The sequence below is a fragment of the Hippocampus bargibanti genome, linkage group LG10, assembly GCF_051943395.1.
Source record: "Hippocampus bargibanti isolate YZ-2025 linkage group LG10, ASM5194339v1, whole genome shotgun sequence".
Classification (NCBI taxonomy): domain Eukaryota; kingdom Metazoa; phylum Chordata; class Actinopteri; order Syngnathiformes; family Syngnathidae; genus Hippocampus; species Hippocampus bargibanti.
Window position 1 is genome coordinate 1557675 of NC_142743.1, and position 27667 is coordinate 1585341.

General features: G+C 45.1%; 2 protein-coding genes across 5 annotated transcripts in view; one reads left to right on the top strand and one right to left on the bottom strand.

The window, feature by feature from the left end:
- Positions 1-27667, bottom strand: part of LOC148892044 (uncharacterized) — a 107343-nt gene that overhangs the window by 73376 nt on the left and 6300 nt on the right. Inside the window, exon 3 of the mRNA XM_089007254.1 lies at positions 9475-9583. The gene's annotated coding sequence lies outside the window, so the exon portion shown is untranslated. The remainder of the gene's footprint in view (positions 1-9474; positions 9584-27667) is intronic.
- Positions 7573-27667, top strand: part of LOC148892045 (phosphatidylinositol-3-phosphate phosphatase MTMR7-like) — a 35233-nt gene continuing 15138 nt past the window's right edge. For 3 of the 4 annotated variants that reach the window (XM_089007255.1, XM_089007258.1, XM_089007259.1), the window contains exons 1-8: positions 7573-7847; positions 9010-9135; positions 13201-13363; positions 20501-20658; positions 22570-22698; positions 22783-22917; positions 23177-23309; positions 26348-26457. In XM_089007255.1, the coding sequence (XP_088863381.1) occupies positions 7716-7847; positions 9010-9135; positions 13201-13363; positions 20501-20658; positions 22570-22698; positions 22783-22917; positions 23177-23309; positions 26348-26457 (1086 nt within the window). In that variant the 5' untranslated portion in view covers positions 7573-7715. Of the gene's footprint in view, positions 7848-9009; positions 9136-10271; positions 10342-13200; positions 13364-20500; positions 20659-22569; positions 22699-22782; positions 22918-23176; positions 23310-26347; positions 26458-27667 lie in introns of all 4 variants that reach the window. The other variant, XM_089007257.1, reaches the window with a different exon arrangement.

Consider the following 27667-nt stretch of genomic DNA (forward strand, 5'->3'; position numbering starts at 1 on the left):
CCGTTTAGTAGGATTCGTGGTTTTTACGATAATGTTATGTCGGAGGAACGAGAGGAGAGGACTTGTCTGTGCAATGTATTTATTTCAACTAACATCATCTTAACAACCCTGTTTTATGACACTGCCGCGACGTCATGTGGCAGTGTGGCATATACTACATTTACCCCCTCCCTGAAGGAACCAGAAAAACTCTTCTAACTAGGAAAACCGGGTAGACTGCCGGATTCCCCGCTTAGCCTTGTGGGTTATTCTGCCACGCAATAGGCTATGCACCGGCTGGGGTCAGAACATTAGAAGTCTGTGATGTAGTCATCTAAATACTGCAGGCGAAGGCGGACGCGAGCTGGCCGAGGCTCTGGTCCCACAGGCAGGGCTGGTTCAGCACGCTCGTCAAGGCGTTGCACTGGTGTCAGCCATGTGACAGGAAAGTCATCTGGAGTGGTGCTGTCCAGTAATCTGGAGTGGTGCTGTCCAGAATGAGTCCAATTTGTGGGAACGGTGGGAGTGGCGAATGCGGACCCAGTCCGACACAGTAAGTGTGGGTTGCTTCGCCCGGTGCTTCTCGTCAAATTGTCGCTTCATGCCCTGCTGCTCGTTGGCCACTCTGCTGGCTGAAGAAGACTCCGAGATTGGTGTGGCTCTAGCAGGAGGACGGAGGCGGTCGAGGGGAAGCTGCAGTTCACGTCCCAGCATTAGGAAAGCTGGGCAGGCACCCGTTGTGGCGTGAGGTGTTGCTCTGTAGTGCAACAGAGTGTTCCGTAGTGCGGAAGATAATGGAAGGCCGTCTGCCAGGTGTGCTCTGACTCCATTTTTCAGAGTTTGGTTGAACTTTTCTACCCCCCCGTTGGCCTGGGGGTGATAAAAGGCTGTCCTGACATGCTTTATTCCCCTCGCCTCGGTGAAGGCTGTGAAGTCTGCTGAGATGAACTGAGGTCCATTATCTGTTGTGATAGTGTCAGGCACATCCCATCGTGCGAAAAGAGAAGATAGGAAGTCCGTGACGACTTTGGTTGTGACTGACCCGGTCGGCAAGACTTCAGGCTACTTCGAGTGGTCGTATGCCACCAGGAGGAATCGCTGGTGTTGAGGCATGGCATGGAGCTCACCGCAAATGTCGACCTGGATTTGATTCCATGGGCGGGTCGGCCATGCAACAGGCTGCAATGGGCAAGCGGGGGGTTGGCCAGTTTTGCCACTTACGAGGCATGCTGACCAGTCCTTGACCATAGTTTCTACATCTCTGTCTATACCTGGCCACCAGACTAGGCCCCTACAGCGTTGCTTGACCCTCACAATACCCAGATGTCCCTCGTGAACCATGGTCAGGATGCGGGGCCTCAAGGTGAGTGGAACCACAGTACAAAGGCCGCGAGCCACGCAGACGTCGCTCCAACATGAAAGCTGACCTTTGACCCGGTGGAAGGGTGCAAGTTCCTCAGGGACCTTCGTGGGCCAGCCCTCTCGAATGAAAGTCCGGAGCTTGGTCAGTGTTGGGTCTTCCGTGGATGCTGCCTGCAGTTCTTGCAGTGACACAGTAGATTGGAGGGGCGTGTGGAGCATTAGGATCAAACCGCGTTCAAAGGAATCCTGTTGAGTGTCCGGTGTAGGGCTGGGGGTGGCACGGGAAAGTAAATCCGCCACCACATTGTCTCTTCCTGGTGTGAACTGGGTGGAGAAATTGTAAGCCTGCAATCTCTCAGTCCACCTATACAACCGCAGCGGCTTATGCCCTGGCCCGGTTGTTGCCAACAAGAGAGCCTTGTGGTCAGTGCGGAGTGTAAAGTAACGGCCATACAGGTACATTTGCCACCTCTCACATGCCCACACACAGGCTAGGGCCTCCCTCTCCCCGACCGAGTACTTTTGCTCAGTTGAAGTGAGCAACCTCGACACGAAGGCTATCGGGCGCTCCGTCCCATGATGGAGCTGAGACAGCACAGCCCCGACCGAAGTGTTGGATGCGTCACAAGTCACGAATGTTGGGCTGTCTAGGTCAAAATGGGCGAGTACTGGTGGGGAGGTTTGAAATGCACAATTACTGTATATCCTGAGATCGAGCAGGGATTAGTTTGGCAATCTCGACAAAACTAGAATAATAGTCCACTACTCGTAGGTAGTTGCCGTGGTTGATGTGAGAAAAGATCAGAACCTACTTTTTGCCAGGGTCTCTTTGGCACCTCACTGGCCATCAATGGCTCCACAGGGTTGGCACACTCTTTGATCCATCTTTTGTAATTTCTCACCAGTTCGTTGAGTTGGCTGCTCAATACTCGCCACTATACAGCCTATCTGACCTGCTCTCGGCATTTGGTCAACACCTGATGTCCCTCGTGTATTGTGTCAAGGACAGAACTGCGCATTGCTTTGGGAATAACTAGTCTGGAGCCTCTGAGCAGTAGCTTGTGGTCGGTCTCAATGGCAAAATGTCTCCCAATAAGGAAGTCCCAGAAAAGTTCGCTTCCCCAAGTCACTCACACACATGCCTTCTTCTCTACCTGGGCTTACCTCTGTTCTGTTTCCGTCATTGCACGTGATGTGTACGCGACTGGTTACCACTGCCCTTCTTCCTCCTGGAGGAGAACTGCTTCCAGTCCGCTTGACGAGGCATCCGCCGACAGCTTCAGTTCTTTGTCGGGGTTGGAAAGTGTTAGTACGGGAGGTGATGTGAGATCATCTTTTAACTGATCAAATGTGCTCTCTGTTGTGCACAACCCCAGACCCACTGATTCTTCTTTGAGTGAAGGCTTCTCAATGGCTAGTCTTTTTCCGCCAGGCCTGGAATGTACTTTCCTAGCCGAATTAGCATTCCCAGGAAGCTACGAACCTCTCCTGTGTTGGACAGCTCTCTCATGGACATGACACCCTTTACCTTGTCTGGGTCTGGCTGCACTGCATCTGCGGACAAAATATGACCAAGAAACTTGACTTCACTTTTGCTCAACTCACATTTCTCCATGTTAAGCGTGACACTGGCTTCCTGAAACTTGTTGAGAAATGTGTGTAGTCTGATGTCATGGTATTGTTGATTTCTTCCCCATGTAAGAATATCATCCATGTGGCATAAGACTCCATGTGGCCCGTCGATGATCATTGACATGCGCCGCCTAATGTTCTGGGGATGACGCAATGCCAAACGGCAATGTATTAAAGCGGAAGCGGCCAAATGGAGTGATGAACGTGGTTTATAATGATGATTCAAGGGATAATGGGATTTGTCAAAATCCTCTATTGGCATCCAACTTGCTGAAGACCTTTGCTCCAGCCAGACAGCCAATTGTCTGTTGCACTGACAGCAGTATGTATCTTTCTCTGCAGACCGCTCTGTTGAGGCGAGTGAGGTCACCACAGATATACACTGAGCCATTCTTTGTGGGCACTGGAACCATGCCCGAACACCAGTTCGTTGGCTCTTCCACTCTGGATATGACACCAATATCTTCCATTCGCTTGACCTCCTCTTTCACTTTGCCTCGTAAAGGGATAGGGACTCGTCTAGGTGTGGCCAGGGAGCAGGGTATTGCATCTGTCCTCAGCTTGATAGTGTCAGGCTGCTGCATCATTCCTAAACCTTGACACACTTTTGGGTAGGGTTGTTTCATTTTGGATTTGTCTATGGTGTCTGCTCTGTAGACTAGTTTAAGCTTAACGCTGAGTGGTCTGCCTGTCCATGAGTCGTCAGCTTACCGTGATGGAGGGGTTTGTGTGTCCCAATGATCCTTGGAGCTAGGTTGTCTGGGGCTTAATGCCCCTGGCAGTGTCACCCATGGCAAACAGGTCCTTGGTGAGGGACCAAAGTACGACTCAAAACACCCCATATGAAGAGAAACATAAATGGACTTGGTTTTCCCTTGGGTCACCGGGGGCCCTCTCTGGAGCCAGGCCTGGAGATGGGGCTCGTTGGCGAGCGCCTGGTGGCCGGGCCTACACCTATGGGGCTCGGTCATGCTCAGCTTGAAGAGGAAATGTGGGTCCCCCTTCTCAAGGGCTCACCACCCATGGGAGGGGCCAGAGGGGTCGGGTGCATTGTGAGCTGGGTGGCAGCCAAATGCGGGGACCCTGGCGGTCCAATCCTCGACTGCAGAAGCTAGCTCTTGGGACGTGGAACGTCACCTCTCTTACAGGGAAGGAGCCCAAGCTGCTGCACGAGGTCAAAAAATTCCGACTAGACATATTTGGGCTTGCCTCCACATACAGCCTGGGTTATGGTACCAGCCCTCTCGAGAGGGGTTGGACTCTCTTCCACTCTGGAGTTGCCCACGGCGAGAGGTGTAGAGCAGGTCTCGGCATACTTATTGTTGGGATTCACCCCGGTAGTTCAAAGGGTTGCTTGCCTTCGGGTGGGGGGACGGGTTCTGACTGTTGTTTGTGCATATGCACCAAACAGCAGTTCAGTGTACCCATCCTTCTTGGAGACCTTAGAGGGCGTGCTATAGAGCACTCCCCCTGGGGACTCCCTTGTTCTGCTGGGTGATTTCAATGCTCATGTGGGCAATGATAGTGAGACCTGGAGGGGCGTGATTAGGAGAAACGCCCCCCCCCCCCCCCCCCCCCGATCAGAACCCGAGTGGTGTTTTGTTATTGGACTTCTGTGCTCGACACGGATTATCTATAGCAAACACTTTATTCAAACATAACGGTGTTCATATGTACACGTGTCACCAGGACACCCTTGGTGGTGAATAGGCTCTGTTGGTGGGGGAAGACGCCAGTCCGACCTGGTAGACCCAAACGTGTTGTGAGGGTTTGTTGGGAACGTCTGGCGGAATCCCCTGTCAGAAGGAGTTTCAACTCCCATCTCTGGCAGAACTTTACATATGTACCGGGGAAGGTGGGGACATTGATTCCGAATGGACCATGTTCCGTACCTCCCTTGGTGAGGCGGCAAATCAGAGTTGTGGCCGTAAGGTGGTTGGTGCCTGTTGTGGCGGCAACCCCCGTACTCGCTGGTGGATACCAGTAGTAAGGGATGCCGTAAAGCTGAAGAAGGAGTCCTATCTGGCCTATGTGGCCCCTGAGACAGCTAACAGGCATCGATTAGCCAAGCGGAATGCAGCCTCAGTGGTCGCCGAGGCAAAAACGTGAAGAGTTCGGTAAGGCCACAGAAGCCGACTTCCAGACCGCTTCGAGGAAATTCTGGTCCACCATCCGGCTTCTCAGGAGGGGAAATCAGTGCACCACAAACACTGTGTACAGTGAGAATGAGGCGCTGCTGACCTCGACTCGAGACGTCGTGAACCGGTGGGCAGAGTACTTCAAAGACCTCCTCAACTCCACCAACACGCCTTCCTTGGAGGAAGCAGTGTCTGGGGACTCTGAGGTGGGATCTCCGATCTCTGTGGTTGAAGTCACCGAGGTAGTTAAAAAGCTCCTCGGTGGCAAGGCCCCGGGGGTGGATGAGATCCGCCCGGAGTTCCTAAAGGCTCTGGATGTTGTGGGCTCTTTTGGCTGACACACCTCTGCAATATTGCGTGGTCATCGGGGTGCCTCTGGATTGGCAGACCGGGGTGGTCGTCCTCCTTTTTAAAAAGGGAGACCGGAGGGTGTGTTCAAACTACAGAGGGATCACACTCCTCAGCCTACCTGGAAAGGTCTATTCAGGGGTTCTAGAGGGGCGGGTCCGTTGAGAACTCGAGCCTCAGATTGAGGAGGAGCAGTGTCGTTTTTGTCCCGGCCGCGGAGCAGTGGACCAGCTCTAGACCCTTAGCAGGGTCCTCGAGGGTGCATGGGAATTCGCCCAACCAGTCTACATGTGCTTTGTGGACTTGGAGAAAGCGTCTGACCGTGTCCCTCGTGGAGTTCTGTGGAGGGTGCTTCGGGAGTATGGGGTACAGGAGCGCCTGATATTGGCCGTTCGGTCCCTATACGACCGATGTCAGAGTCTGGTTCGCATTGCCAGCTGTAAGTCGGAATCGTTTCCAGTGAGGGTTTACCTTTATGGACAGAATTTCTAGGCGCAGCCGAAGCGTTGAAGGTTTCCGTTTTGGTGGCCTCAGTATGGCATCTCTGCTTTTTGCAGATGATGTGGTACGGTTGGGGCCTTCAACCGGAGCTCTCCAACTCTCTCTCGAGCGTTTCGCAGCCGAATGTGAAGCGGTTGGGATGAGAATCAGCAACCTTCAAATCTGAGACAATGGTTCTCAGTCGGAAAAGGGTGGAATGCCCTCTCCGGGGCGGGGAGATTTTGCCTTAAGTGGAGGAGTTTAAGTATCTGGGAGTCTTGTTCATGAATGAGGGTGTGAGGGAGCGAGAGGTCGACAGGCGGATCGGTGCGGCGTCTGCTGTGATGCGGAATTTGTACCGATCTGTCGTGGTGAAGAAGGAGCTGAGCCAAAAAGCAAAGCTCTCAATTTGTCGATCTACACCCCAACCCTCATCTATGGTCACGAGATATGGGTTGTGACCGAAAGAACGAGATCCCGGGTACAAGCGGCCGAAATGAGCTTTCTCCGTAAGGTGTCCGGGCTCTCCCTTAGAGATAAGGTGAGAAGCTCGGTCATCCGGGAGGGGCTCAGAGTCAAGCCGCTTCTCGGGCATCTGATTAGGATGCCCCCTGGACGCCTCCCTGGTGAGGTGTTCTGAGCGTGCCCCACTGGCAGGAGACCCCGGGGACGACCCAGGACACGCTGGAGAGACTATGTCTCCCAGCTGGCCTGGGAACGCCTCGGGATCCGCCAGGATGAGCTAAAAGCAGTGGCTAGGGAGAGGGAAGTCTGGGCTTCCCTACTGAACCTGCTGCCCCCGCGACCCGACGCCGGGTAGCGGGGAAGATGGATGGATGGATGAGTGGTCTGCTTAACGAGGCTAGGTCATTGACAACTTAAATATCTTCCTGTATTACTTGCTCTCCATTGCATAATGACTCACTGTATTTGCCAAAAAAAGATAGGGGCCTGTTTTTGTAACGCTTACATTATTTTCACACGCACCACAGTCGCAAGTATGAAAATCTCCTGATTTATGATTTCTGAAACTTAACATGTATGCACCCTTGCTCCTTCCCAGCAAGAGAGGTGACATTCCACGTCCCTAGAGTATTGGACGCCTTTGGCTGCCGCCCAGCTCACGTAGCACGCAAACCCTTTTGGGAGACTCACATTGTCACTTTGGGCTGAGCCCGTCCGGTCCCCATGGATGTTGGCGCTTGCCAACGAGCCCCACTCCAGGCCTTGCACCAGCGGAGGGCCCAGTGACCTGCTCCGGGAAAGTAAAACTGTGCAAGTGAAACTCTGGTCCTTTTGTTTGATTCATTGTAAGGAGTTCTAGAGTTGTGTTTTCTCTGGTCCCTCACAGAGGACCTGTTAGCCATGGGTGAACCTACCAGGGGGGATAAATCCCCTGACTTCAATTCTTGTATTATTAGGACATATAAACCACTCCATCACATTATGGTCTCACTTTCCTAAGATCAATCTATTTACCTGCATTACTATTAAGTTGAAGGAAAGTTCTGCCACGTAGAAAATAGGGAGTTCTGCCACATTGAATATGGCGGACATTTTCACGTCTCGCAACAACGAGTCAACACTCCCAGGTTTCTCGACCTGTCTGTGGCAGATGTAGCCGAACGGGCACAATGGGATCACGCTGAACAGGTTAGCATCAAGAACGCAAATCGAGTTTTGTGGCAGGTCTGCACTCTTTTGTCGTGACGAACATGCTATAGAAAATTAAAAAAAATATGACCTATATAAGGATATTGTCCGAAAAACAGCCTAATGAAATGCAACGCACTTGATGGGAAACGCAGATTCCAACATCACAAACGACAAAAAGAGGACGCGGTTTTCTCCGACTTCTCTACTTCACCATTTTGCTTGTCAGTGATGGAGCACATCCGTACGCCCAAGGTATCTTTGAAATGCTACGGCATCATCATTACATGGTGATGAAGTGCGGGATTTTCGGTTTCTTTTTTTTTTACTTTGTGTTTATGACCATCTGTGGGTACCCGAGCAGCATCAGGCTCAATTGTGTCACTGTATAAACGTACTTAATCTGCAAACGGCCTTCTTAGGGATGGCATTTACCTTCTGTGTGTTGGCCACTCTGCGTACACCCGTGTCTGATAATGAATTGACTAAATAATTTCGTACCAATTATAGGATGTACGTCATATTAATTTCAAAAGACATTGTACAATGATCGATTTTTCTTGCAAGCATTAATAATGTCAACGTATTTTTATTCTTTAAAATACCCATTTTGGCTACGTCCCTGCAATCCATCCGTGACACTGCATTTTACTCCAAACCATTTTCATCTTGTCTTTCCTCGCACCACATTATCAAAGGGTATGTACCCATATTTATAAATGACTAAGACATTACCATTATCAGCACTTCATGGGAATAAAACTCAAGAATACCTAGACATTTACATAACATTTTTCTACCTCAAGATTCATGAACGTTACATTTTGTTAGTTGAAAAGACAAGTATCATTCATTCATTCATTCCCTGACTGCTTTATCCTCTCAAGGGTTGCTGCCTGGAGCCTATCCCAGCCGTCTTCAGGCATGAGGCGGGGGACACCATGAACTGGTTGCCAGTCAATCTCAGGGCACAGAAACAAAAACTCTCAATTGCCGAGTCAAGCCAGAAGTATGCAGCCGTTAATCACAAAATAGTCTCAAAGTGCTTGATCTGATCACTGTTTTTAATGACATCCCCTGATCTTAACCCCACTGGTGCCCAAATGGGAAAAAACAAACACATCTGGGGAAAAAAATAACTTTTAGAATGGGCTGTAGATGGAATTCCTTTCATAAGAAGACTAGGCTGTGCGATGGATGCCAAGTGGGCAACATTTAAGTCAAAATGTTACTGTGCAGTGTTAATAAATTATGTATAAATCAATGTAATAGGTTTAAGCAATACAGGAAGATAATGGCGGTTGCAAGGTCATCCACCATCCAAATGCTTTATCCTTGACATTTTGTATTCTGTGTGTGTGTGTGTGTGTGTGTGTGTGTGTGTGTGTGTGTGTGTGTGTGTGTGTGTGTGTGTAAGGTGGAAAATGTCCACCTCTTGGACCGGTCGAAGGGCCAGAGAAAGGCCAGTGTTGGGACCTTCTACCTTTCAGCTTCACATTCAATGTTTATTGAGAACAACACAGAGACACGCAAGGAGACATGGGTAAGCAAGAAGCCGTATGCTTGTTCCCTTTAATTGCAATAATATGATCTAATCCCTGACAAATTCACCGTGCGGTAGACGCAAAATATTCCAAGTTCTTTCACTCATAGTTTAATTCTGACATGGAGCGTTGGTGGGCCTTTCAGTGCATGAAACAAAAAAGGATGAGATTACCCTTCTATGTTTGTGTCATCTTTCTGTTTTGAGAATGATGATAAGACACAAGACAACTGGTTTGGATTTAAATAAACAACAAATACAAACCCAATTCCAATTCAGGTCGGACCTGTGTTAAGCATAAATAAAAACAGAATACAATGACTACCAAATGATTTTTACCTAGACCAGGGTTGTCACAATCTTCTCCTGGAGGGCCGTTTTCCTGCAGATTTTAGAAGTCTCCCTGTTGCAACACACCTGATTCGGGTGATCAGATCATCAACCAGCTCTGAAGAAAAGATCAGACGAGACAAGATAACATCACATAAGATAACCTTTATTTTTCTCACAATGGACAAATTCCCCATCAATAGCAGCAAAGTTATGAAAGGAAGAATAAAGGAAAAATAAGTCGACTAACAAAATTTAGGGGAGCTGCTGTAAAGGCAGCCACTCTCGCAGCACCACCTGAAAGTCAAAATAAATGATATGACACAACACAAAAGACAGAGACAGTGATTCAATCTTAACCACTTTTCTCCAACGTCTTTGTTGTATGAAGCAGTTCTTGATGTAAGAGGAGAGGATCAAAGTGTTTTTTTCATTCTTGGATCAGGACATCATGCTGCAAATGTGCACACATCTGCTACAAGCTATATTTTGAAAGCAAATACGAAGTGTAGGATCCATTGACGAAAGAAATTGTCTCATATACTGTCCCACGTAATCCGCTTCAATTCCAAGCTGCCACTCCCAGAAACAATTTTGCCATACTTGTAACCCACCAAACAAGGGACTTTATTTACACAAATACAGTTACATTTCAGTGAGTAAAATAATGGTTTTGTGGTTATTAAATTGCTAAAATCACTGAGCTTCCGGGGGCTTCGCCTCCTGTGCCGCACCTGCGACCCCCGGGCCCCTGCCTTTTTTTTCAGACTTTTTTTTCTCATTTGTCATTCGTCCCTGTGCTTCAGAATGCACCACAGTTTCAATGGCAGAGGAGCTTGTCTGCAGTCCAGAATTGTCTCCCTTTCAATATGTGAGGTAAAATACAACAAAGGAGACCCCGATTATTTACGAATATTTGTTTATCAGTTTAAACATTTAAAATCTTCTCTTTGTAGTGTTTTCAATTAAATACAGTATGAACAGGATTTGTAAATCATATCCTGTTTTTTTGTGTGTTTTTTTTTAGTTTAATTGTATGTCCCAACAAAAATTGAGTTAATATTCAGAAAGATCATCCTTTGACAATCGAACTGTAAAAAATAATGAATGTGGGTGTATGACCACAAAAATTCATGTCTCTCACATATAAAGTCCCTTGTCGAACGTTCATAAATGGCTGCTATACAGATTGCACATTTGCTTCGCATTGTCTGATACACAATAAAGCTGATATATTGGTGAATACTTCTGTTTTTTGTTGATGTAAAGGTTTATTTTTATTTTTTATCCCCCAGAATTGCTCTCTGCCCCCAAAAATCTCTTTGTGTTTACTCCAAACAAAATATACTACTCCTCCATCCCATAATGATCACCATCAAGACCTAATGTATAGAAGAAAGATATTTTTAGTGGAAACATTTGAAATTTGCAAAATGTAGATGCCATCTTTTCATTGTACGGATTGTCGATTTTAAATGTGTCTTGTCGATGAAAAGGTTTCTTCAGCCGTCATCTGTACTTCTTTAAAGGTGTCGGACATTTCGCTTCTTATCCAACAAAAGTCTTACTGGTAGTTATATATATATATATATATATATATATATATCCCTACTGTCCAGACATGGTGGTGCCGGACTCTGCCATGATAGGTCCCTCCCCTCTCAGGTTGAGGGGAGCTGAGGACTACTCCCTGCGGCTCCACTGATTGCTCCTCTTGTCTTGACTAATGACTGACCCACACATTGGATTATGAAGACAAAATAAATAGGTTAATCAGTGATTCTAACACTTATGAGCAACTAAAAAGTGACCCTTCCAATAGATACAAGAAAGAAATGATTGACTGTCTCCAAAAGTTAGAGAAAGGAAAACATATAGACAAACAGATGTATTTTAGATTATACCCGGGAGAGGCCACGCCATGTATCTATGGCCTGCCAAAAATACATAAAGAAGGGTTCCCCCTCAGACTCATTGTTTGTAGCATTGACTCCTCTACATACAATGTAGCCAAATATTTAAAAACTATCTTAGCTCCGTTGGTTGGTAACACAGAATATCACGTAGAGAACACCACAGGGTTTGTCGAGAGGATCAAAGACCTCATATTGGAACCTGAGGAAACATTGGCATCTTACGATGTGACTTCTCTCTTTACATCTGCAGCAGTCTCAGTAGTGAGGACGAGACTGTTGGCGGACCACATCTGCCAATTATCGGAAATCTGCCTTAATACTACGTATTTTCAATTTAGGGAGACAATTTACAAACAAATTCATGGTTGTGCTATGGGCTCACCAGTTTCACCCATAGTGGCTAATCTGTACATGGAAGAGATGGAGATACAGGCCCTCACATCCTTCCCGGGGACAAAACCTAGACACTGGTTTAGATATGTGGACGATACTTTCGTCATTATTAAAAAACAAGAAATTCAATCCTTCACAGATCACCTCAACTTGGTAGACATCAACATTAAATTTACTCGCGAGGACATTAAAGAGAACCAACTAGCCTTTTTGGATTGTAAAGTAATTATAAAAGAGGACAGAGCTCTAAAAACAGAAGTCTTTAGGAAGGCGACGCACGCTGACCAATACTTACTTTTCGATTCTAACCACCCTCTACAACGTCTGTGTAGCTTACACAGTCGTACAGGATTGGTCCATCGATGACCCTCGACAACACAAACTAGGAGTTATCAGAGCCCTCCAGCATTGGGCTAAACTAATACCAACAAGCGTCGATGGTAGAGAAAAGGAGTGAAAACATATCAGGAGAGCACTCACAAACTATGGGTACCCTCGGTGGTCATTCAACAAATGTCAGAAAGAAAGAATAGGGAATGAAACAAAAAATTCTGAAGATACCAAAAGGAGAGGAGTAGCAGTACCTTACATTGCAGGAGTTTCTGAAAAACTACAGTTCTTTGGCAACACAAAATTCCTACTTATTTCAAACCGATAAACACCTTAAGGCATAAATTAGTGCATCCAAAAGATAGGCTTCCAAATGAAAAACAAAAGTAATGTAGTTTATTCAATACATTGTAAAAATGAAAATTGTAAAGAACAATACATTGGGGAGACTAAACAAATTCTCAAAAAAAGACTATCTACATCGCAGGGATAATACTAGTGGGCCTCAATCGACACTACATATGCACCTAAAAGCCAGCAACCACTCATTTGACAACAATGAGGTTAAAATCTTAGCGAAAGAACATAGATAGTTTGAAAGGGAAGTAAAAGAAGGTAATTTCATAAAACAGCGAAATCTTTCACTAAACCGATATGGTGGTGTGAGGTTCAATTTGGATCGTTCGTACAACAGCCTGCTTAGGCAACCTAGGATTAGTAATGCTGATGAAGTGATACCAGATCAAATAGGGCAATCAGGCCAGTCGTTAGTCAGGACAATAGGAGCAATCAGTGGAGCCGCAGGGAGTAGTCATCTGCTCCCCCCAACCTGAGAGCAGGGACCTATCATGGCAGAGTCCGGCACCGCCATGTCTGGACAGTAGGGATATATATATATATATATATATATATATATATATATAGGGCCGAAACTACCATTAAGACTTTAGTTCACTGAAGAAGCATCTTGGATAAGAAGAGAAACGTCCGACACCTTTAAAGAAGTACAGATGATGGCTGAAGAAACCTTTTCATCGATGGACCACTCCTGTATGACTGGGAGCTTACACAGACGAAATGTGTCTTGTGTTTTCAGCTCTTACACAGCATGATAACCAGTGTGGAGAGGTTGCCCACCACACCCACTAGGAGTCAGCTGATCTTGCGCTGCAAAGATTTCAGGGTCATCCAGCTTGTCATGCAACAGGAGAAAGATTGCCTTGATCTCCATGCCTCATTATTGAGGTTGTCACGACCAGGTTTGTTTGTTTAAAGGGCTTAGTGTGTGTCTTTTATGCACAAACAACTTCCGTATTCTGTAAGGCGGGAAAAAGCACTTCCTCCTCATCCAAGTGAATGACCAAGTGGACCATGATAAACCCAACCATGGTCACCTTAAATGTCCACGATTGGGGATGCAGGATGTTTTTTTTTTCAACATTAGTTTGCGTGCATCTCAGTGTACAATGTTTTTATCTTTGAATCACAAGATGCAGGTATGCATCTGGGCTGCACCCTTGCGGCACTTACGCTTTTTTGACAGCCAACTTTGTAACTCCAGTGCGCCAGCACCGGTGCAAGTCTATTACAATTACCGCATACTGCTACACGATCTGCACCACATATATTGTGAAAATAGCGAAGAAACAAATGTAGTTAATCATCAATTATCAATTGAAAACTGTTCTTGTTCCTTCAGAGGTTTTAACTTTCGTCGTCTGCCATCTTGCCTTAATGATATCTAGGCATAATCACCTAGCTTTTGTTTCGGTGCATTTCAAAGTCGTGGTAGACAGGTAGAGGATATTTTGGGCTTTTCCTTGATCCTCCGGAAACTGCTGTAAGTACTAATCAAATATGTGTCTCATTTACCAATGGTACATCGCATTATTTATATCAAACATGGCGAATGGTTGCAATATGGAGTGTTAGACCATGAGCAAAACTATGAAAGATATTAAAAACAGGCAGCAAAGAATATATACAAATAAGAAGCGAAACGTCCGACACCTTCAAAGAAACCTTTTCCTCGATGGACCACTCCTGTACGACTGAGAGTTTATACAGACGAACAGGCAGCAAACAAACATTCCTGTTTTTTAAGAAACAATAGAATAAGTCTACGGAGTGTGGTGACAATTCGTTGCAGCAAACTGCTGTTAATTATTCAATTTAGTGGATAATGATTTCAGAGGTATTGCAGCACACTGGAAATCTTCAAAGCTATGACATTTGTTAAAGTAGACAGCAAAGTAGTAGTGTTTGTGGGTATGCCACACAAGTCGGATATGAGCTGGCGGAGAAGGAAAAAAATTGGTCGGACTTTGATGAAGTCATACAGAACATCCCGAGAAGTGAGAGGGTTGTAATTGGTGGAGACTTCAATGGACATGTTGGCGCAGAAACAAAGATGATGAGGAGGTGATGGGCAGGCTTGGACTCCAGATGAAGAACGCTGAAGGACAGATGGTGGTTGACTTTTCTAAGAGAATGGAAATGGCTATTGTGAATACTTTCTTTCAGAAGAGACAGGAACATAGGGTGACCTATAAGAGTGGAGGAAGAAGTACACAGGTAGACTACATTTTGGGTCAACGCCGCCATCTAAAGGAAATCAGTGACTGCAACGTAGTGGTTGGTGAGAGTGTAGACAGACAGCATAGGTTGGTCGTGTGTAGGATGACGCTGGCAGTGAGGAAGATGAAGAAACCAAAGGCTAAAGTGAGGATGAAACGGTGGAAGTTGAAAAAGGAAGAGTGTTGCATGACATTTAGAAAGGAGGTAAGACAAGCACTGGGTGGGCAAGATGTCCTTCCAGATGACTGGCAAACTACAGCGAACATAATCAGAGACACAGGTCGGAAAGTAGTTGGTGTATCGAGTGGAAGAAAAGTAGATAAGGAGACTTGGTGGTGGAATGGGGAGGTGCAGGAGTGTATACAGAGAAAGAGGTTAGCAAAGAAGAAGTGGGACACTGAGAGGACGGACGAGAGTCGACAGCAGTACAAGGAGATGCATTGCACGGTTAAAGTAAAGGTGGCAAAAGCCAAACAAGAGTCTTTCGATGACTTGTATGCTAGGCTGGACAGCAAGGAAGGCGAGACTGATCTTTACAGGCTGGCGAGACAGAGAGACAAAGATGGTAAGGACTTGCAGCAGGTTTGGGTGATTAAGGATTGAGATGGCAATGTATTAACAGGTGCCAGTAGTGTGATGGCAAGATGGAAAGAGTACTTTGAAGAATTGATGAATGAGGAAAATGAGAAGGAACAAAGAGTAGAAGACGTGACTGTTGTGGACCCAGACGTAGCAAATATTAGCGAGGAGGAAGTGAGGAGGGCGCTGAAGAGGATGAAGGGGGGAAAGGCACTCGGGCCTGATGATTTAACAATCGAGGTATGGAAGTGTCTTGGAGAGGTGGCGGTGCTGTTCCTGACTGGGTTATTCAACAAGATCTTAGATGGTGAACAGATGCCTGAAGAATGGAGACGAAGTGTCCTCTTGCCCATTTTTAAGAACAAAGGAGATGTGCAGAGTTATACTAACTACAGAGGAATAAAGTTGATGAGCCATCCAATGAAACTCTGGGAAAGAGTAGTTGAAGCTAGACTAAGAGCAGAAGTGAACATTTGTGAGCAGCAGTATGGCTTCATGCCAAAAAAGAGTACGGCAGATGCAGCGTTTGCTTTAAGAATGCTGATAGAGAAGTACAGAGAAGGTCAGAAGGAATTGTATTGTATCTTTGTAGATCTGGAGAAAGCGTATGACAGAGTGCCCAGAGAAGAGCTGTGGTATTGCATGAGGAAGTCTGGAGTGACCGAAAAGTATGTCAGAGCGGTGCAAGACATGTATCATGACTTTAAGACAGTTGTGAGGTGTGCTGTCGGTGTGACGGAGGAATTCAAGCCTGAGCCCCTTCTTATTTGCTATAGTGATGGACAGGCTGGCAGACGATGTTAGACAAGAATCTCCTTGGACCATGATGTTTGCAGATGACATTGTGATCTGTAGCGAGAACGGGGAACAGGTGGCGGAGAAACTCTAGAGGTGGAGATATGCCCTCGAAAGGAGAGGAATGAAGATCAGTCGCAGCAAGACGGAATATATGTGTGTGAATGAGAGGGATCCAAGTGCAAGAGTGATGCTACAGGGAGAAGAGATAAAGAAGGTGGAGGATTTTAAGTACTTGGGGTCAACTGTCCAGAGCATTGGAGAATGTGGAAAAGAGGTGAAGAAGCGTGTCCAGGCAGGGTGGAGCGGCTGGAGAAAAATGTCAGATGTGATGTGTGATAGAGAAGTTTCAGCTAGGATGAAAGGAAAAGTGTATAAAACGTTGGTGAGACCAGCCATGATGTTTGGACTGGAGACAGTGCCACTGAAGAAAAGACAGGAAGCAGAGCTGGAGGTAGCACAGATGAAGATGTTGAGGTTTCTTTGGGAGTGACCAGATTGGATAGGATCATGAATGAGTACATTAGAGGGACAACCGATGAAAAGGATTCTTTAGCCGTAATCTGTACTTTTTTGAAGGTGTCGGACGTTTCGCTTCTTATCCAAGATGCTTTTTCAGCGAACTAAAGTCTTACTGGTAGTACTACTAGCTGGTCTTACTGGTAGTATCGGCCCAATATATTGGGTTCACTGAAGCAGCATCTTGGATAAGAAGCGAAACGTCCGACACCTTCAAAAAAGTACAGATGACGGCTGAAGAAACCTTTTCATCGATGGACCACTCCTGTACGACTGAGAGCTTACACAGACGTATAAGAGGGACAACTCATATCAGAGGCTTTGGAGAGAAAGTCAGAGAGGCCAGACTGAGATAGTTTGGACATGTCCAGAGGAGAGAGAGTGACTATATCGGGAGAAAGATGCTGAGCCTTGAACTGCAAGGCAGGAGATCCGAGAGGAAGACCGAAGAGGAGGTTTATGGATGTGGTCAAAGAGGACATGAAGGTAGCTGGTGTGAGAGAAGAGGATGCACAAAACCGGGTTAGATGGAGGACAAACCCAGTCCTCCAACGCCTTGTTCATCATCTCAGGGGACTTCAATCACGTTTCCATGAAATCCTCCCTCCCAACTTTCACACAATATGTAACTTGTGCCACCAGAGACAATAACATATTGGACTTCTATTCTAATGCCAAAGATGCGTACACACCCTCCCCCCTCTCGGAAGAGCAGACCACAATATGGTTTATCTCCAGCCAGTGTACAAAACCCTTGTCCAGAGGCAACCAGCTGTGACCCGCACGGTCAGAAGATGGTCCACAGAAGTTGAAGAAGCTCTGCGGGACTGTTTTGACTCAACCAGGTGGGAGCTCTTCACTGAGATTCACGGGGAGGACATTGATTCACTCACCGATATCATCACGGACTACATAAACTTTTGTGAACAAAACACCGTACCCACCAGGACTGTGCTGTGTTTTTCCAACAACAAACCATGGATTAATCCCGACATAAAAGTCCTCCAGAAGAAAAGAAAAGGGCTTTTGTGTCGGGCAACAGAGAGGAACTGAAGGCCGTGCAGATCCAACTGAGGAGGAAGATCAGAGAGGGGAAGAAGGCGTACAGGATGAAAATGGAGGAGCAGCTGCAAGCCAGCAATGTCGCTGGTGTCTGGAAGGTCCTGAAAACCATGTCAGGCCACAAAAGCCCAGTGACATTGAACGAAAAAGGCAAGGACTGGGCAGATGAACTCAACCGCTTTTTCAATCGGTTTGACAAGTCGCCTGTCGCCCCCGACCCACCGTCAACTTCACCTGTAGCTGCACCTGCGCCAAGTCTCACTGGGGCCTTACCCTCCCTGTCCCCTCTCACGACCATCTTCCCGCAACCAACAACTGCCCTCCCAACTGTTGCCACACCCTCAGCCGCCACTCTGCCTCCACGTTCCTGCCTGTCTGTCACAACTGCGCAGGTGAGGAACCAACTGAGGAGGATGGAAGTGAGGAAGGCAGCAGGTCCGGATGACATCAGTTCCCGACTCCTCAAGTCCTGCTCCGACCAGCTGTGTGTCATTGTCCAGCACTTGTTCAACCTGAGCCTGAAGCTGGGCAGAGTTCCACAGCTGTGGAAAACGTCATGCCTGGTCCCAGTGCCCAAGATTGCCAACCCAAAGGAGCTCAACAGCTACAGACCGGTGGCACTGACGTCTCACCTGATGAAGACGCTGGAGAGACTCATCCTCGCCCACCTGCGACCGCTGGCAAGCTCATCGCTGGACCCGCTACAGTTTGCCTACCAGCCCAGCATCGGCGTAGAGGATGCCATCATCTACCTCCTCCACTCGGCGTTGCTGCACCTAGAGAATGCTGGGAGCACGGTGAGGATCACGTTCTTTGATTTCTCCAGTGCCTTCAACACCATCCAGCCAAATCTACTGGGGGACAAGCTGCGGCATGCCGGAGTCGATCATCACCTTACATCCTGGATTACAGATTACCTCACAAACAGGCCACAGTATGTGAGGGTAAAGAACTGTGAGTCGGACAGGCTTCTCTGCAGCACCGGAGCGCCGCAGGGACAGTCCTGGCTCCATTCCTGTTCACCCTCTACACCTCGGACTTCAACTACAACACCCCAACCCGCCACCTTCTGACGTTCTCTGACGACCCAGCTATTGTCGGCCTCATTACAGAGGGAGACGATAGGGAGTACAGGGGACTGAAAAAGGACTTTGTGGACTGGTGCCAGCCGAATCACCTCCAGATCAACACCGGGAAAACCAAGGAGCTGGTGGTGGACTTCTCCAGGAAACAATCCTCACCTCCACCGTTGAACATCCAAGGTTCGGACATTGAGAGGGTGACCTCCTACAAGTACCTCGGTGTTACTCTCAACAATAAACTGGACTAGACTACAAACACGGGTGCCTTAATCAAAAAGGGACAGAGTCGCCTCTTCCTACTTAGGAAACTGAGGTTTTTTGGAGTTCAGGGGTCACTCCTAAAGACTTTCTAGGACTCTGTGGTGGCCTCAGCCATCCACTATGGAACCGTCTGCTGGTCAGGCAGCATCACCACCCGGGACAGAAAAAGACTGCAACACCTTGTCAAGAGGGCCAGTTCTGTCCTGGGCTGCTTGCTGGACTCTCTGGAGGAGGTGGGCAACAGACGGACGCTAGCTAAACTAAAAGCTATGATGGACAGCCCCTCCCACGCCCTCCTGCCCACCCTGACAGCACTGGGTAGCTCCTTTAGCCAGAGATTATTACACCAGCGCTGCAAGAAGGAGAGGTACCGCCGCTCGTTCCTACCGACTGCTGTCAGCCTTTGCAATTCTCAATGATCACATGTGAGAAAAGAAAAAAAACTGCACACTCTTACATATGGGTTGATGCAATATTTCAATGCGCCTTTCTTCATACTTGCACTATGTACAGTTTTTTATGAAACGGCTTTGCACATTTACATTTGCACAGTATACAATTGACAATTTTATTTTGTTATGCTCAGAATATCTTGTTTTCTATCCTTTCACCCCCCACCCCATGCCCTTTCAATTGCTGCTGTGGACTGCAAATTTCCCCATTGTGGGACGAATAAAGGTTTTCTGATTCTGATTCTGATTGATTCGCTGTGGCGACCCCTGAAGGGAAAAGTCGAAGGGAAAAGAAGAAAGTAGACACTAGTAAGAAATATTGTGCTAAGTCTGTTGTCTTTATCTTCTCTGTACCGTAGCAAATCAAAATAGCACAGGATTGATTGTCTAGTAACTAAATAAAATTTAAAATGTTTATTTTATATATGAATTTTATGTATGAATAAATTCTTTGACTTGAATTGATTTTTTTGTTGATATATTAGAAAAATAGATTTTTACTCAAATAATGGTTTTTCATTTGCAATTTGCAAATATGCTCCAATTATTTTAGTTTACTTCAAACAGTTTTGTATACTTCGGTACTAGTAAAGGCGCTTATAAATGAAATGTATTATTATCATTATTATTAAATCGGGTCCCATAGATTTTAGAATTTGGCCCCCTTTTCAGACATCAGGGTGTCAACTGGCCCCCCTTTTAATTTCTGGGATGCATCCCTGAAGATGACAATCGCTGTTTAGCCTATCTTTGTGTTTGCACGTATTATGTATTTGCATAAATAAAGTACATAGATGCATTTAACTTTTGCCCACTGAGACCAGCCATAAAGATTCTTTGTGGCTGGGGGGGGGGGGGGGGGGGGTATATGTCGTTAGGCTTCAACAACCACACCATCAACCAGTTGTGTTGCTCATTATTGCAGCGTACAAAGGAAACCTGCTAACCTGTTTTTCATGTTTGGTTATGTGCTCTACCACATTCAGTAAATTATTTTATAGCATGTTGAATACTACAAAATGCAGCATTTCATACCATTTCTTTTACTGACTGTTCTATCTATTTTTAGAGAAATACAGCGAGTTGTACTGTCTGTCCTTCAATCCCAACATTAACAAGGAGGAGAGGCAAGACTCATGGAGCTTCATAGACCTTATGGCCGACTACAAAAGAATGGGAGTTCCAAATAACCTATGGGTTGTTTCAGCAGCAAACAGCGAATACAGGGTTAGTTGGTATACTTGTAATCCTTATGTCCAACATTTTTATTTTGGTGTGATCCATCCATACATTCATCCATCAAGATTTGGCATTATATTGATTTAATTTGCACACATAGTGGGATAGGGGATGGGCCGGCCAGCGAATAGTGATGCTGTATGTTAGAATAATACATTTCATTTATAAGCGCCTTTCAAAACTCTCAAGGACACTTGCGGGTGGGTGCTGTAGCCTATCTCAGCTGTCTTCGGGCACGAGGCGGGGGACACCCTGAATTGGTTGCCAGCCAATCGCAGGGCACACAAAGACGTACAAACAGTCACTCTCACACGGATATAGGCTGGCTGTATTAAATATCCTACCTGCTGCTGAAATTTGCATACTCTGCACGGCAGCCAATCAGAAGCCTGCTTTGTGCTTCGGACTTTCCCGAGCGCGATAAGGTCGTGCATTCGCATCTCATTTTCCAAAGTAGGTGCACAGAACCTCAGCCCCAGAAGAAAGATTCAGAAGAAGCTAACAACATTTATGACGCTACAAAATGTAAACGTGCATTATACCGTGACTGTAAAGTGTACTTGAGAGTTTTGAAAGGCGCTCAGTCGCTTGTAGCAGACGACGCAACGCGAGCATTGCATTGTGGACAAACGACAACTGGAGAGAAATCTCCAGAAAGGAATATTGAAAAATTGAAGAAGGGAACATTTGTGGTAGGTACATCCTTAATTAAAAAGATCCTTTACATTTATTTTTGCGATTAGTCATTGTGTTTCAAGTTGTGAAAAATGGGCAGGCTACTTTATGGCCTGGTAGGCAATTTTCAGAGTTGTCGGCCCTGGTGTCCGCTAATTTTTTGTCATGAATTTCAGGCACTGTTTTGCTATAATTTGGCTAAATTCAGCGGGCCGGATTAAAAAGCCTAACGGGCCGAATGTGGCCCGCAGGCCATAGTTTGCCTAGGTTTGCTCTAATATACTCATTCCTGATCCTATCCAACCTGGTCACTCCCAAAGGAAACATCAACATCTTCATCTCTGCTTCCTGTCTTTTCTTCAGTGGCACTGTCTCCAGTCCAAACATCATGGCTGGTCTCATCACAGTTTTATACACTTTTCCTTTCATCCTAGCTGTTTCCTTTCATCCTAGCTGTCATACATCACACCTGACATTTTCTCCAGCCGTTCCAGCCTGCTGGGACACGCTTCTTCACCTCTTTTCCACAGTCTCTATTGCTTTGTACAATTGATCCAAAATTTATCCTTGTTTATCTCTTCTCCCTGTAACCTCACTCCCTGTAACCTCACTCTTGTAATTGGGTCCATCTCATTCCCACACATATATTCCGTCTTGCTGCGACTGACCTTCATTCCTCTCTTTTCCAGGGCAAACCTCCACTTCTCTAGTTTCTCCTCCACCTGCTCCCTGCTCTCGCTACAGATCACAATGTCATCTGCAAACATCATCATCCAAGGAAATTCCTGTCTAACATTGTCTGTCAGCCTGTCCATCACCATAGCAAATAAGAAAGGGCTCAGAGCTGACCCCTGAATTCCTCCGTCACACCGACAGCATATCTCACAACTGTTTTATAGTCATTGTACATGTCCTGCACCGTTCTGACATACTTCTCTGTCACTCCAGATTTCCTCATGCAATGCTACAGTTCTTCTCTGGGCACCCTGTCATAGGCTTTCTCCAAATTGATAAAGACACAATACAATTCCCTCTGACCTTCTCTGTACTTCTCTATCAGCATCCTTAAACCAGACACTTCATCTGTCGTTCTCTTTTTTGGCATGAAACCAAACTGTTCACTAATGCTCACTTCTGCTCTTCGTCTCGCTTCAACGACTCTTTCCCATAGTTTCATAGTATGGCTCATCAACTAATAAAATATTATGCATCATCTTTTCCCAGATATGTGAAACGTATCCTTCAGAGCTATTTATTCCAAAGTCCGCTTCACCTACCATCATTTTGGGGAGCTCAAGGTTCAGAAGCCGAGGACGATTTCCTGTTCTCTCATACTTTCACCAGGACACACTGGTCAGCGTTTCAAACGATCTTACTGAACTACCATAAATGAGTATAATGTTTACAGCAATCTGATGATGTTTTATTGCCTTTTAGGCTGCAGTGTGCAGGTGTAGTCAGCCACTGTCAGGTTTCAGTGGACGTTGTCAGGAGGACGAGGTCATGCTGCATGCTGTGATGAAGTCCAACCCTGGCAGTTCGTATATTTATGTGGTCGATACAAGGCCCAAGGTAACATACTGAAGATTCACCTCTCAGCATATACTCAAGGAAACAACAAAACAACTACAGTAAAGTCTCGTTATATTGATATATCCTCGGGAGTAGGAAAAAATATCAATATATCCGATCCTGCGGCATGTAAATTTTCTCCTTGCGTTCATAGAAATAGTATCGTAATAAGCAGTACTATCGATATAACGAGACTTTACTGTATGTACTTTGAGTTACAATAATATCCCTGTTCACTGCTCTCTTTGAATGTGTCTAGCTGAATGCCATGGCAAACAGAGCCGCTGGTAAAGGCTATGAGAATGAGGACCACTACACTAACATCAAGCTACACTTCATTGGAATCGAAAACATTCATGTGATGAGGAGCAGCCAACAAAAAATTATTGACAGTAAGTAGGATTGCAGACCCTTTGACTGACCGTGTAAGGTGTCTTTTTTTCTTCTCCCTCGATCACTGTCCTCTGTGCAAATGATTCATGCGGTAATAATGAGTAAGGACGGCCGAGTAATTTTCCAGGAAACCAATGTTTGCATAATTAACGATAACAGAGAATGTTTAATTAACAATGGGCTTGACCACCATTAGGGGCGCCCCTAATAGATATGGTGCGCACCACTATTTTTGTGATTACCGTATTTTCTGGTGTACAAGGCGCACCCAAAAGCCTTGATTTTCTTCAAAAGCTGACACCTTATACGCAGGTGTGCTGTCAGCAACCACTGACTCCATTTCCCCCTGCAGAAGTAGTGTGCTGTCCATGCTGGGATTTATAAACCGTAACTCCAGCCTTTACTGTAGCTCCTTATAATGTGGTGTGCCTTATATTTGGACAACTTTTATGTATTTATATACGGTATTATATTTGGAAAACTTTTTTCATTCATTGAAGGTGCGCCTTATAATCCGATCCGCCTTGTATATGGAAAAAGTTTGAAAACACACCATTCGTTGGGGGTGCGCCTTATACTCCATTGCACCTTATACACTTATACTTATACATACAAAGACAAACATACGGTATTCTTCGCACTATAAGGCGCTTTGCGTTATCAGGCACACCTTCAATGATTGGCCTATTTTAAAATAGTTTTCAGATGGAGGGCACACCGCATTATAAGGCTGATACACTAGAACCTACGGTAGGGGCTGTATATGCATTATGGATCCACTAGATTACATTGTCAAAGCAAAGCTTTCATCACTTTGCTGCTGTGAAATGTAAATTTCTCCACTGTGAGACTAATAAAGGCATATCCAATCCAATCCAATCCAAAGGCCCAGGGGCCAGATCTGGCCCGCCACATCATTTTATGTGGCCTGTGAAAGCTAATCAGGCATGTAAAGTTCCATGATTCATATTAAAGTCTGAACCAACATTTCAAATTGTCATTTTAATCCACAATAGCAGTCATTACTCTTGATTTCTGATTTGAAAACTTGTTAACCATTAATTTGTTGTGCATCATGTATGTAATTTGTGGAGGTGATTAAACGTTTCTATGATTTACACAACTCTCTCTCCCCATATTTTGGTCAACAAAACACAAATCCAGTTGTGATTTTGCCGCCAAAAACAACAAACTTGAGTTATTCTTGTTTGTTCAAAAGATATCGGCACAAACCCCAACTATGTCAGGGTATCATCATAAAAGTGTGCAGTCTTTTAAAGGACGACCGACGTCACTTTTTTGTTTTTTAACTGACACCAGAAAAACGTTTTATAGCATCTAAAATACCCAAAACACGCAGTATGATATTTTTAGTCAAATGCAAAACACCAAGAAAAATGACTGAGTGTCCAAAATCTGCAAAAAATTGAGCTGCGAATTGGTCATTTTCAGAAAGTCCCGCCCCCAGTTCGTGACATCACGCCAAGACGTCTTGCATTGCTGGAGAATCAACACAAACGGAGAATAATAAAGGCAAATCCAATATGCTTTCTTGTTACACATTCAGTTATGAATCTGATTCAAATAGTTCTGAAGAGGAAAGCATACATGTTTGCAATCGATTAAAGAACATTGGGGGAAAATCTCTCACCCAAAAAAAGAGGCACAAAATGGCGACCTCCAGTGGCCACCTCCGTTTCCACAGGCTGATAAATTCCTTATATGGCGCTTGGACGCCCTCTTTTGGGTTTTGGCTGCAACACGAAGTCCCCAGACCAAACAAGTCCAGCAAAATACATTGACGTGATGGAAGGACCGCTACAATGCGTCTTTTTTATGGTCAAGGGCGGTCCTTTAGTGACGTCACGTACGGACTCGTCACCAACTCAAAAACAAGACTTCCTGAATATTCAGCGCGAGTCTTAAAACGTAAAATATAACTATATGCGGTGGAATCTTATTAAAATACGCTCAGTAGAAGCCATTTGAAGCCATTTTACAAATTATGGACACAACTTATCCGGAGACGTCGGTTGTCCTTTAAAATGTCTGTCTATTAAACTGGCATTTATCCAACAACTCTCACTCTTTAATTGCAAGCTGCAACAGTGGAACTCCTCTAAAATGAAATGTTTGCACCCAGAAATGTTTCACACGAGGGACTTTTCACTATAGCAAATTTTATCTTAGAAGTAAACACAAAGACACGCCAAAAAACATATCAGTGTAGTCTTCATTTTTATTCCAATAGTGCATAACTATGAGCATACACTTATTTGACACTTCTTATAGCAAGCGTAGACCAAAAAAGGGGATTAGACCAGGTGAATCCAACCTCGGTGGTCAAGGGCCCTTTCCTGCTAATTTTCCAGCATCTCACCTGATTCAAAGAATCAGGTTCGTTCTCACGCTGCTTCAGAGTTGCTAATGAGCAAATCACCTGAATCAGGTGTGTTGCAAAACAAGCAGGACAGTAGCCTTGCAGGCACAGAGTTGGACATTCCTGGATTAGATTTTTGCGTTACGAGGCAAGGGTGGAGAAAAGGATTTTGTATTATGCATCAGTGGAACTTTTCATTGTAGGGGAAGCAGAAAAGAGATACTGGCTTTAAAGCATAAAGATTGTTTCACAGTCGAGGGTATTTTCGCACATTTAGATTTCATCGTGGAAGAGTTTCACTGTAACAATAGAATTTTGACTAATTGCAGGCACTGTAAAATTTATCAAATAATGATGTCCTTTATTTTTTTTATAGCACCCTGACTTAATAAGCGGTTGAACATGGTTAACAGTGCACTCATTAATCACAGAGGCAGAAACAAAATCCCAAAGCATTTTTCTGAACCAATGTACCGGAATTACTCGTGGACCCGTTTTAACCTGAGTCATCCATCACCCACTTTAGAAACAAACCAATATCCCCTTTGCAGATGACAATAGAACTTGAGGCTTGTGTAAATCTTTAATACCAATAACAACAATTTGAAGTGGAACAACTGTTTCAGCTGTGCGTGAATATCTTTGTCATCTATGCAGTGGGTGAAATGCGATCTCCTTCAATGACTGACTTCCTTTGTGGTCTGGAAAACTCTGGTTGGCTGAAACACATTAAAGCTATTCTCGATGCTGGAATCTTCATTGCCAGGGTATATACTTCTTAATCACTGTAAAATCACACTTGTTTACTTTGTACTTCAAACTGTTCCTGTTGATCTGTCTCTGTCTATACACACACACACACACACACACATGTATAGTATGGAGTTGTTGGGTAGCTCAGATGGTGAGGCAACGATTTGGCATATGTGAGATGAGGATTCAAATCCTGCTTGGAGCAAAAATATGAACATAACATCACGCAAAATGATACTGCAGTGTCCTCTAAACTTTTTTCCCCATGGACCGTTTTAATGTCAGACAATATGTGTATAAGTGTGTCTCCCCAAAATTAATTTGCCGTAGGAAACCATTCAAAGGAGAATAATCAATATAATACAATATAATAATAAAATATAATATCCGATATCGATATAACGAGACTTTACTGTATATATATAAATATACAATATAAAAATAGGCCAATCAATAATAAAGACTTTACTGTATATACAGTAAAGTCTCGTTATATCGATATCGGATATATTGATAGTCCCGGTTATATCGATACTATTTCTATGCACGCACGGAGAAAATTACATGCAAACAGGGTCGGATATATCGATAGTCCCGGTTATATCGATATTTTTTCGGACTCCCTTGAATATCGATATATATATATATATATATATATATATATATATATACAGTAAAGTCTCGTTATATCGATATTCAAGGGAGTCCGAAAAAATATCGATATAACCGGGACTATCGATATATCCGACCCTGTTTGCATGTAATTTTCTCCGTGCGTGCATAGAAATAGTATCGATATAACCGGGACTATCGATATATCCAATATCGATATAACGAGACTTTACTGTATATATATATATATATATATGCACAAACACACCTAACCCAAGCCATTATGTAACCTGTGGTTTGAATTTCCCCGTTAGCACCGTGATGGATTCCCTTGATCCCAGATGTTTTCTTTTCCATCAGACTTTTTTGGGGCCGAGTAATTCTGATGGACCATTTTTCCCAAACTATCTCAAAAGTTGGTTCAGAAGTGTCAGCCATCTGAGGCCAAACAAGGCCGTTGTCCCTCTGTCTCACATGCCCACTTACTGGTTTTGGACAAGCTGCCCGCTGGTCCTTGCGAGTGTTATAAAAATACAGTATATACAAAGGACAATGGTGTTTCACAGCAATGGCACCATTTCATCTGTACTAATGGATGCATTTTGGTAAAAT